The sequence below is a fragment of the Cryptomeria japonica genome, chromosome 1 (genome assembly GCF_030272615.1).
Source record: "Cryptomeria japonica chromosome 1, Sugi_1.0, whole genome shotgun sequence".
NCBI lineage: Eukaryota > Viridiplantae > Streptophyta > Pinopsida > Cupressales > Cupressaceae > Cryptomeria > Cryptomeria japonica.
This window is the reverse complement of record NC_081405.1, coordinates 525,362,696-525,374,848: the sequence shown is the minus strand read 5'-3', so window position 1 is coordinate 525,374,848 and position 12,153 is coordinate 525,362,696. Positions and strand designations below refer to the sequence as shown.

General features: G+C 36.1%; 1 protein-coding gene across 2 annotated transcripts in view; it reads left to right on the top strand.

Moving 5' to 3' along the window:
* The window catches only part of LOC131060122 (probable small nuclear ribonucleoprotein F), a 78,933-nt gene extending 67,093 nt beyond the window's left edge, over positions 1-11,840 (top strand). Inside the window, exons 3-6 of one of the 2 annotated variants that reach the window (XM_057993241.1) lie at positions 9,520-9,597; positions 9,704-9,741; positions 9,849-9,913; positions 11,399-11,840. In XM_057993241.1, coding sequence (XP_057849224.1) covers positions 9,585-9,597; positions 9,704-9,741; positions 9,849-9,913; positions 11,399-11,456 — 174 coding nt within the window. In that variant the 5' untranslated portion in view covers positions 9,520-9,584 and the 3' untranslated portion in view covers positions 11,457-11,840. Of the gene's footprint in view, positions 1-9,509; positions 9,598-9,703; positions 9,742-9,848; positions 9,914-11,398 lie in introns of both variants that reach the window. The other variant, XM_057993236.1, reaches the window with a different exon arrangement.
* The last annotated feature ends 313 nt before the right edge of the window (positions 11,841-12,153 follow it).

The following is a 12,153-nucleotide window of genomic DNA, read 5'->3' as shown; positions in this document are numbered from 1 at the left end:
TTTCCAAACTTGATGCTTGAGCGCATCTCCAACACAGTAAGGTTCCGCATCAATGATCTCACTCATCAAGGCAGTATAACTAGAAAATAGGTTAGGTCTCTTACTTTCTTTGAAGGTCCCCTTTGGAGCAGCATAATTTTCAGCTTCTTGAAGCATTTTTTAGCCCAAAGTGGTCTCTTCCTAGTTTCGAGATAATGTTCTTCTAAGGGTAAGTTTTGAACTTCATGCTCAGCGTTTTCAGGGGTCTCCCCCTGAATCTCAGGGGTGGAATCCTCATCCAAGCTTGTAGGAGGATCTTGGTGTTCTAATTCATTAGAGCTTTTGGATCTCCTGAATGCTATGTCTTCCTCAAAGATGACATCTCTGCTTGGTTCAATTTGCCTTTGACCATGTATGTATACTCTATAAGCTTTAGAGGTTTCACTGTACCCAACAAATACTCCTTTCTTTCTAGAAGGTTCTAACTTTGACCTCTTTTCTTTGGGGACATGAATATAGACTGGACATCCAAAGATCCGGAGATGACTTATGTCAGGTTTGTTACCAGTAAAGGCTTCTTCAGGGGTTTTATTATCAAGAAGAGAATGAGGACATCTATTTTGAATGTACACAGCTGTCCTAGATGTTTCAGCCCAAAATGAGGTTTCTATATTTTGGTCAAACAACATAGCCCTAGCAGCTTCTACTATAGTCCTATTCTTTCTTTCAGCTACCCCATTTTGTTGTGGGTTATAAGGTATAGTTAACTCCTTCTCAATCCCAACATTTATACAATAATCTTTCAACATATCAGAAGTGTATTCCCCCCCATTGTCAGTTCTTAAGGTTATGATTTTCGTACCTGTCATATTTTCTACAAGAGCTTTGAATTCCTTAAATTTAGAAAGGATTTCTTCAGACTCTTTGTACCTCAAAAAGTATATCCAGGTCTTCCTAGAATAATCATCTACAAATATAACATAATATAAAAATCTCCCTAAGGAGGGTACAGACATGGGTCCACATAAATCAGAATGAACTAATTCTAATACATTTTTGGATTTACTGTTGGTAGAATTAAAAGACCCTTTAGTATTCTTTCCCGAGGTACAACCTTTGCAGGCTCCTTCAAAATTTTGACTTAGCTTGGGTAAGCCAATCACCATCTTCTCTATCTTAGGTAGGGCACGGAAATGAAGGTGCCCTAATCTTTTGTGCCAAAGTTTATTCGAATCTGGAGTCTCATGAATCAAGGCTAGAGGTGGAGTGGTGCAAAGTCTGTAGAGGCTCCCTTGTCTTACTCCAATGGTGTGGGCTTTCTTGATGGTGGAGTTCTTTGGCCAAGCAAGTACCTTTCCTTCCATAAAGGTCAATCTGTAACCCTTATCTTCAAGTGCAGAAATTGAGACAAGGTTTCTCTTTATACCAGGTACAAATAGAACTCCAGTCAGCTGTAGGGATATGCCTGTCTTTAGGTTGATATTGCAAGTTCCTATTCCCATAACTAGATAATTTGAGTCATCACCAATTATCACTTCTTCATTTGAATTTTCCACGAGTGTATCTAGGTGCTCACGAAATCCAGTGATGTGTCAAGATGCTACGCTGTCAATCACCCATGTGTTGGAACTAGAGGTGACTTGTCTAGAGAGGGATGAATAGAAAACTAGCTTCTCGGAATCACTCCCTTTCTTAATTTCTGCCATTGAAGCTTGTTGCTTAATCCTGTCTGGGCACTTCATTGCATAGTGCCCATATTGGTCACATCTGAAACATTGTACTTCAGAGATGTATCTCTACTTCTTTGAAGACCTCTTTCCATTTGAGCTGTTGTTCCTCTTTCTCTTAAGGTTCTTCTTCTTTCCTTTCTTGTGGGAATTAGAGTTTAGAACTTGAATGTTATCATTACCATTGTTTTGTTTTATTCCTCTTGTGACAAGCCGAGATTCCTCTTGAATGCAATTGGTTTTCAATCTATCAAACTTAGGAAATTTAGAAAGAGCACTGATTCCTTGAATGAACGATTCCCATGAGGTAGGAAGTCCATTTAGGGCCATCATAGCAAGTTCTTTGTTGTCTACTAGATGTCCAATAGTGGATAGTTGATCCCTAAGCTCAGTGACCCTCAAGAAGTAGGATGTAACTGTTTCTCCTTTATTCATCTTTATATGGTGTAGTTGATTCTTTAGGGTGAGAGCCCTGCTAGTGTTGTTGATTTCATAAATGTCAGCTAGTGCTTTGAACATCTGAAAGGCCGTCTCATATTTAGAAATAACTGGCACAATGTGGTCTCTCACTGAATCCACAATTATCTTAAGAGCCTTCTCACTGTCCTTGCTCCATTGAATTTTCTTTGTATCATCAGAGGGTTCAGGAATTTCACCTTTGACATGTGAGTCAATTTTATTTTCTTTCAAAACAAGCATGATCCTGAATTTCCAAGATACAAAATTTGATGCTCCATCTAATCGGTCTTCAAACCTAACTCGGGTTGCCATTAGGATTATAGGAATGTGATCTAGAAGAGCCGGGTGAAAGACTATGAGATCATTACAGAATTTTAATATGGTCTTCCTTAACTTCGCTCTAATACCATGTTAAGTTTTGATCAGATTTGGATAATTCAAACTGCTTGTTGTATATGTCACCAATCTGCTGTGTGACCTTAGTATTCACCGAATATTATAACCTACTGTATGTAGATTCTGTGCTTATTATATATCTCACAATCTGCTATATGTATGTGCTACGATATGCAATATGTATGTGGCACAATCTACAATATACGATCTGCAATATCTGATATGATCTGAAAGTTGTATTTTATTTGCTAAAGTGTGATTTGAAGGAAGCACAACACTTATCGATTTTAGTGTGTTCATCCTTCTCAATGTTTGCATGTTATATAAGTGGATGAGGGGTTACGTAGTGAAGAGATATGTCTTCGCACGTGGGAAGACACATCTCTTCCCTATATACCTCTCACCACAGCACGTTAACTACCATCATTTACTTACCCGATCGAAAGGAGTGCGATTTGTTAAGAATCACTAACAACCCGATAACATGAACAGTGTGACCATTGGTTAAATGCAATATTTTAATCTTGTTTTATTCATCATTTATTAACGTATATACTAATAGTTAATCTATTAGTATATATGTTAATATGTAATCAGATTAATACATCGGAATCATGAAATAGCACGACCAATGTTACAAAATTAACAATCTCAACCATCTCAAAAAGGCCTAGGTGTCCTTTATGGTATCATTCAACTCGAGAGACCAACACAAAAAAGGAAAGAAAAGGGAATAAAAAAACATGGGGGCTCTCACCCTAATATAAGACCTAAAAGTCACTAAGTTGCTCATTTCAGCAGATTCTTAAATAATCAGCTGAAGGAGAAGAGAAATTCAAGGCAGCAGAAGTTTATTTAGGATAGGTACCGGCCCGTAATGTTTTATTGTTTTAATTATTATTATCATGTCATATGACTTTTGTTTTGTGTCTATTTAGATTTCATCTAAACTAAGGCTTGGGGAGTGGGAAATGCCCATGTTTCACCTACAGTTATAGCACTTGACACAGCCTCCCAAAACCCAGATTTACATGTGTCCATGGTGATGGCGATTCAGTTTGCATGCCCCTCATATTTAGGGAACATCCTCTTATATGCTATATCCAATTAATGCTAGGGATGGCCTGAGGATGTCTCTTCATAGTTGGTCACATTCCTCTTTTTACATCTTTTAATGCAAATCCATTTTTTATAAAACGAAGAAACATTCCTTGTACTCTCCTAAAAAAATTAGGTGGTCTTTCTAGCCATCCCATTAACATGTGCCTGTATTCTTTGTCCCCAAAACTTGATGCATTGTAGATAAAATATTAAATAGATAACTTTGAAAAGAAAAGAAAAGCAATTTCTCATATGAACAGCCAAAAGAGATAAGCAAGGGTAACAATGGCTGTTTTAGCTTGGCTCTGGACTTGCTTAATGCTATAGTGTCCGTTAAGTTTTTGCAGTCCATAAGAATGATAGTAAGAGATTCTGGAAAAAATGTGTATGTTTTGTTTACATCAACATTTTGCATCACAATCTGCAATCCATTATCAGGATTAAGTCAAATTTAAAATATGCAGAAAAATTCAAAAAAAAGAGATCTTTTTTTTTTTTTGATATGCCAATAAAGACCATAGGGATAGAAAATAGAATAAAATGAGAGTGTACACTATGATTTATGGATTTTCTATTTAATTGAGGTTACTGTATTGCTGATTAAACAGCATAGTACATTACTTCATACATAGTTTGACCTTAAAGTTCGAACCTAGAATTTGGAACCAATTACAAAATTACAAAATATATAATACATGGTTAACCTATAAGTGCAAACTAACAAAATAGGGAGGAACCCAATGGGGTGCTGGTATGATCCAAGGGAATATGAAGTTGATGCTCCATCATTCGTGCTCCTAAATTGATAGAGCTCTCTTTGAATATATATATATCCTTCAAGATTGTTAGGTCTTAATCATCAAAAAGTGGCTTCACAACATTTGCAATCCATTCGTAGTCTGAATGGATCTTGTCAAGATCAATTGGCTTATCCTCTTTGATGCCCCCCGATGTAATTAAATTGAATGCATAAGTTAGGGACTATACAAAATAACTAGTATTACAAATTCGAAATTAGAATTAGGATTGCAGATTTTTCCATCCTCAAATTTGTTTGAGCCAAAGACAGGTTGTGGTGAATAAACACCAAATCATTCATCCACTGCAGAGTCAAACAGTTGTTTCTTGGAGCATATGTATTACTACAAGTACAAATAGAGTTCAAGTATGCTTACAAGTGGGTGGACTACATGGTTGCTTAAAATATGCTTTGCGATCCATCAAATGTTGTTGGCTTCCTATTGAAAAAAATCCACTCATTGTGTTGGAAAAACACAAATTTTATCAATATTCTATTGCATACAATTTAGTTAATACTTGTAATGTATGCATGCACAATATAGAGAAAAATTCAATTTTTTTTAGCAATTACTTGGTTTGAAGGCGGTCTTGCTTTCTACAATGGAAATATTGAAGGAAAATTCCTATGCTTTTTTGTTTGTGGGAAACTTTGCCATAGCTGCTTGCAAATCTGCTAAACTTGGAAAAATTCTCTTGATGCATTTGAGGAGGCTCTTGATCAACTTTACATTGTCTTGAAATGAGGTACTATAAAAAAACATTATTAGATTGAGACAGTGACATTGAAGGAGGAATGTGTTGAAGTTCCTGTAGCTGCAAGAGAGTTCTTCTATCCGTGTTCCGTTCAAGCTCCGATTTCTTATGTGCGAAACTTCTCAAGGCATCTTCTTCATCTTTGTATTAGTGGTTGCCGTTTGTGTTTGTGTCCTGCGTTGGCAGCTGTTTCTATCCGATGTGTAGTTATATTGCATTGGCATCCGTTCCTATTCCGTGTAGATTTCATCTGTTGCCTTCCCCTCTTGTCGGTGGTGTAACCGCTTATTATGCGTGGCTCATGTTTTTCCCTTCGTGAAGAGTAATGGTCGACTTATGGGGTATGCGATGAGACTTTGCACCAGTGATTCTTTCACCTCTTATAAGAGACATATTATTACGGATCATAGGTCGACATATATATCATCAGAGAAAGATATTATATTCAGTATCTCAGTATATAGAAAATATCAGAGATTCTTGTGAAAAATCAGTAACTCTTCTTGAGTCTTTATATTGTGAATATTGATCTGAGAGTGGTATCGTTATTACTTGTTATGAGAATCACATTTTTTGTACTCAGTCCTGTGAGTTTCGAGAGGCTGTCACTATTCTGTTTCTACAGTCTAGAAGTTGTATCTGTAAAGGAAGTATCTCAAGCTTATTGAGTATCGATTGAAGTCATCAATAATTCTTGTATTTGTTTTAGAGAACTCAATAAAGATATTATTTTTGTGGGCTGGGTTTTTCACCCTCAAGTGGAGGGTTTTCCCAGCATAAATTCTGTGTATCTTGTTTCAGTTTTCTATATTCTGGTTCAAGTTTTAACATGGTATCAGAGCCAGGTCCAGGCTAGGAGCCCCAAGCACACGAGAGGTGTGGCTTAAGGGGGGTGTTGGTGTTGGAAATAAGCCACACCCAGACCGACGATGGACTGGTCCAAGAGGGGCCAGTAGCTCAGTGGTAGATCACTCCAGCAGCGTATGGAAGGTCCTAGCCTCTAGGTTCGAGTCCTAGCTGGTCCATGTCTCAACATGGTATCAGAGCGGGTTCCTCCTATAGAGCCTAACCGCTTGAAGGTAGATCATGTGCTTTTGTCCTAGGATGGGCACTACAGCTTAGCATTCTGGCACACCCTACTACAGGTGGATTTTTGTCGCATTTATGTGGTTGGTCCATCACTTTGCTGTGGATGGTATTAACGATGGTTCTTCAGATGATGCTTAAACTATGCATGGGGCAGATATTGTGGATAGATGATGAGTGATGGTGAGGGCCAAAGGCCACACAACCATCAGATCATCACTAGGTGCTTCGGTGTGATCAATCCAAGTGAATGGAAATTCCTTTGCTGAGCAAAATTATAAAAGGATGATGAGAGATTGCATTCAATGAAGGAAGACCTTGATGATGGTTGCCATGAGATTGAGTTGGTCACTGTAAACATTTTCTTGAAGAGGAGGAATTACTATTCAGAGGGAGCCTCACTTCAGCTTTAGAGGGAGCTTGACTTTCAGCTTCAGAGGGAGTCTGATTCTTTCAGCTTCAGAGGAAGCCACATCTTTTGGTTAATGAGTTCCTCTGTGAGGGAGAAGTTTGAGGTGCAATCCCTTGTTAATGAGTTCTTCTCTGTGAGAGAAGTTCGTGGTAATCCCTTGTTCCACCCTCTGGGAGTAGCTATGGTGGATCCACCCTCTGGGAGTAGCCATGGTTGAAGTCATGTGTGTGACTCTATGACTTTATTTTCTGTTTTCTGATTCACCCTCTAGAAGTAGCTATGGTGAATATTGTTATGCTGAGATAACATTTTTTATTTGAGAAAATCTGTGATGAGTTTTTTTTTAATTGACATTCTTCTGATTGCATCTTTGTGCACTTGTCATGTGATAACATATTGAAGAACTCTCTCTTGCTAAGAGGGAGTGTTGAAGTTCCTGTAGCTGCAAGAGAGTTCTTCTATCTGTCTTCCGTTCAAGCTCCGATTTCTTATGTGCGAAACCTCTCAAGGCATCTTCTTCATCTTTGTATTAGTGGTTGCCGTTTGTGTTTGTGTCCTGTGTTGGCAGCTGTTTCTATCCGATGTGGAGTTATATTGCGTTGGCATCCGTTCCTATTCCGTGTGGATTTTGTCCGTTGCCTTCCCCTCTTGTCGATGGTGTAACTGCTCATTATGCGTGGCTCATGTTTTTCCCTTCGTGAAGAGTAATGGTCGATTTATGGGGTATGCGATGAGACTTTGCACCGGTGATTCTTTCACCTCTTATAAGAGACATTATTACGGATCGTAGGTCGACATATATATCATCGAAGAAAGATATTATATTCAGTATATCAGTAAATAGAAAATATCAGAGACTCTTGTGAAAAATCAGTAACTCTTCTTGAGTCTTTATATTGTGAATATTGATCTGAGAGTGGTATCTTTATTACTTGTTATGAGAATCACATTTTTTGTACTCAGTCCTGTGAGTTTCGAGAGGCTGTCACTATTCTGTTTCTACAGTCTAGAAGTTGTATCTGTAAAGGAAGTATCTCAAGCTTATTGAGTGTCGATTTAAGTCATCAATAATTCTTGTATTTGTTTTAGAGAACTCAATAAAGATATTATTTTTCTGGGCTGGGTTTTCCCAGGATAAATTCTGTGTATCTTGTTTCAGTTTTCTATATTCTGGTTCAAGTTTTAACAGAATGTATCAGTTGATACCATCTATCATCAATGATCTTGCATATTGACGTGCATCTCCTTTTCATTGTACAACTTTCTTGTGATTTCTTCCTTAACCGTATTCATGGCTTCATACAAATAACCCATGAGGAATCTATCCCCATCAACTAGTCTGATAAGAGACACTACAAGCTCGATAATCCAGTGTGCCCCTGCCCAAAAAACTTTCATCAAATACATAGTCTTCCACGGTCTTGCCATCTAAATGATTGGCAGAGATAGACTCAATCCACTCGTTTGAAGTGAGCATTTGTTTCAAATTCATTTTCTGTGAATAGTTTGCAATGCAAGGAAGTGGGTAGCAAACTTTGTCACCTTTGATCGAAGTTTCTTGCCCTTTATGAAGGTGCACATCATACTCAACACTCTCGTGTGATCGTAAATAAATTTGGTGATTTGTGGGCCTTGTTCAATAACAATTTAACCCATGGAAGTTAAATCAAGACAATGTATAGCGCTCAACAAGGGCTGATTTATATGCCCATTCAAGAAAGATGTCTTTACTATGCTCATTTATCTTGGTAAGTATGGGCCAACTTGTTTCTTCAATGTAAGGGGAACCACTAGAGCATTTTATTTTATAGATTCCATAATGGAGAAGTGATCATCTTTGATCCTTTACGAGAGGGATCATATTTTCAACAATCATGTGAGAATGAAAAGATCCCTAATGCGTTTCTTAAGTATCTTGGAGATCTTGTTGGAGATGCCTTCCACATAAGTGAAAAAGGTGATTGGGGGTGGCACTAGAGTCATCAGTGTTCACCTCAAGGTTTTAATGCTTTTTGGCTTGGAGAAAAGCTACATAGATGTATTAGTTCCCATACCCGTTTGGTTCAGACCTCAGTTAAATGCGAGATTTATTGGCTGATGTGGGCTTCATAAAAAACTCCATGGAAAGAGTTTTCAGGGTACCTGCTTTTTTTGGTGGGATGGCAATGAGATGAAGCATGTAGGTCGCAGTTCAGGTGTACTTATATACATATAAATAAAATTCATGTATATAGTAAAATGGAAAATTATCCAATTCAAAGAGCACATCGATTAAACGGCCTTTGATGCACCATCCAATGTATTTTATGAGATTTCAAACATCTACATGGAGGTTAACGGCAATGCATGACCTATTTTGTGTTCGAAAGTGACTTGAACAAGAAGCAGCTGCTGACTAGCCATTGATTTATAATTTATATTTGTAAAAAGAACAGTTATTGTCAGAAGTGTTCAACTTGTTTTCTTCTTGTTTGATGGTACATGTGAATATCTTGGTTGATGTTTCTAAGAGCTCTATTGTATATGACATTGATATATTACATAGTTGTTGCAATTTATTCTTCCATATTTGTTTTCTTGTGAAGATGGATTTTTGGTTGGATGTTTTTGATATGAATGTTAGACTGCTCCCGCTGGAACATGTACTGCATATCAAACCAAAGCATAGATATTGAAAGAAAATCTTAAGTCTAGATTCTGACATTCACAGTATCTTTTTCTGTTAGTTATTATTTAGTTTCTTAAAATTCTTTTTAGTGGCAGTTTATTTGCTGATATAGTTTTGTTTTTGGCAGACTGTACCAGTGAACCCAAAGCCATTTTAAAATAATCTGACCGGAAAACCTGTTATTGTGAAATTAAAATGGGGCATGGAGTACAAAGGTAAATTTTTAACGTCATTAAATTTCAAACATGATTTGTGAAAATTCTATAATAAAACCATACATCGTTATATACTGACATGGCTGTCTCATAAGCATGCATATAGGTTATTTGGTGTCAGTTGATTCCTATATGAATCTGCAGGCATTATACTCATCTTTCTGTTTCACTGAATATCTGTTTATTGGATTAGCATTTGGTATTTTGAGTGTGACCATTCTTCTAGATGAATATTTTTGGTGTTTATTCAGTTAGCTAGCACTGAGGAGTATGATAATGGGCAGTTCAAAGGCAACCTTGGAGAAGTTTTAATCAGGTAAATGTGGGTTATGCAGTCTTCTGCAAAAGTAGATCTCCAAGATGCAGGCATTTCCTGTAAAATAATACTTTCATTATAGAGTTCTTTTGAGCTTGGCCTGCTCACTAATTTAACCAGTATATAAATTTTTTTCTCTGACTTGTTCCTTTGGTTTTTGTTCAATCTGGTCTGAAATACCCTTTTTTGATTTTTAGTTTGTTTTCTGGATTCAGGTAAGATGGCTTTAATACATATGTAGTTGTTTTTTCCCTCTGGCTTGAATTTTCTTTCTATATGCTTTTATTTAAGGTACTAAACTGAATTTATTCAAGCTAAAATTGGATAAAATACAAGATAGGATTTTTATTGTATATATCTTTTTCATTCACAGAACTATCAATCAAATGGCAATTGTTTTCACATTCATCAGGAATAAGTGCAAATGATTATACGAATATGATATTTTGTATTTAATGATGAATCAAAGGTATGGAGATTGTTTCGGTAGGTCACTGTCATTATGCATCCCTAAACTCCTTATAGGTTCTAATAGGGAAAAATATAGATATATGGAATAGGTATTTGCAAGGAAAATTGTTTAGCCTTTTGTCAGTAGTCAGTTGGGGTCAGCTGAGTTCAAATGTAAGTATGAGGTGTAATCAGGCAATCATTTTAATATGATGTTTTTTTGATTAAGGGTAAATAGGTTTTAACAGGCTTCCAAAACTCTGTTACAGCAAAAGGTCAGCAGAAAAATAGCTGATTAACAGCTAAACAGAAAACATCATATTGTAATATGATATAGGCAATCATTTAATTATGATAGTGTTTTTTATTAAAGGGTAAATAGGTTTTATTAGGTTCCCAAAACTCTGTTACAGCAAAAGGTCAGCAAATAAATAGCTGAGTAACAGCAAAACAGCAAACATCATATTGTAATATGATATTACTAATTAGTCATGAAGGATGTAGTAGCAATATGATAACATCATATTCATATACTTGTTGCAGAGTAAAGACGAGTCAACTATCACTGTATAGATGGTTTTAAAGGATCACGTAAGTTGAGAATCAATGGAAGATTTGGGGCGCTGTCCAAAAAAATACACAATCGTTGGAAATGCTAAGTGTCACTGAAAGCTGTCCCTTAAATATACTTACACAGTTTAATTAGTTGGAAAAGTGGCAGATATTCTCATTTGCAGCAACAAATCTTACATGCACTGAGCTTGATTTCAAGAATCACAGAGTAGTAACAAAAAGAACCAAACTCTTGTTACAAGATTATGGGTCATTAATAGAAAGGCTTATTGTTCTTGCTGAACAGCGTTGTTTTCTTTTCATCTTGTTCTTGATGCATCTTCTGAATGTAACTGTTAGTAATGTTCTTGATCATTCTTGTAGTGGCTATACCTTTTAGCATTTGTATAAAGTTTAAACTATAATATAATGTATTTACTATATTGTATCTGATTCACTCCCCAAATCTTGTTTTGAATGTAGGTGCAACAATGTACTATATTTGCGTGGTGTGCCTGAAGATGAAGATATTGAAGAATGAGTGCAGTCCTTAAAAAGGTGACTTTTAAGGAGTGTTTATACTTTTTTGAATTCCTGCCAATGGCCAAGTCATATTCTGCACTAGATGCTGCCGGGTGCAATAATATTCAATTATTTCTTAGAAGTTCAAAATAAAAAAAAATCAATTGTTTCATCAATTCTGTGTTGATGCATCGTCTGCAGCTCCATTCCGGATCATAATTGTCTGGTTTATTGTAAGCGGGGAATATTTCAATAATTTGAGTTTATTCTAGCTGGTTAGAGACGGTTAAAGGAATATGTAGAAATCAATTCACAAGAGCCCAAAAGAATATGTAGAAATCAATTCACTAAGAGCCCAATAGTTTGACACCCCACAATTAATCATGAGATGATTTTTACTTCAGTAGATCTCAGTCAGAATTTGGTATGTTTGGTCTGTCTGCATATATTTTTAATGATGGGTGTTTAAATCTGTTTGGAAATGCCATAAATTCTTTATAGTTTGCATCTTTTATTTTTTTATTTTTTAGATTATTAAACATAGTTTACTTCCATTTCGTGATACTTGTATAGATATCTTATATGCATTTATATAAAATTATGAAGAAATGTCTGTGAGAGCTATTTTATTTATTTTACTTTTATTTTTAATAGTATCATTATTCATTATTTTGGTAGTTCTTTTGTTTTGTTAGTAAACATTATATGCTCATATT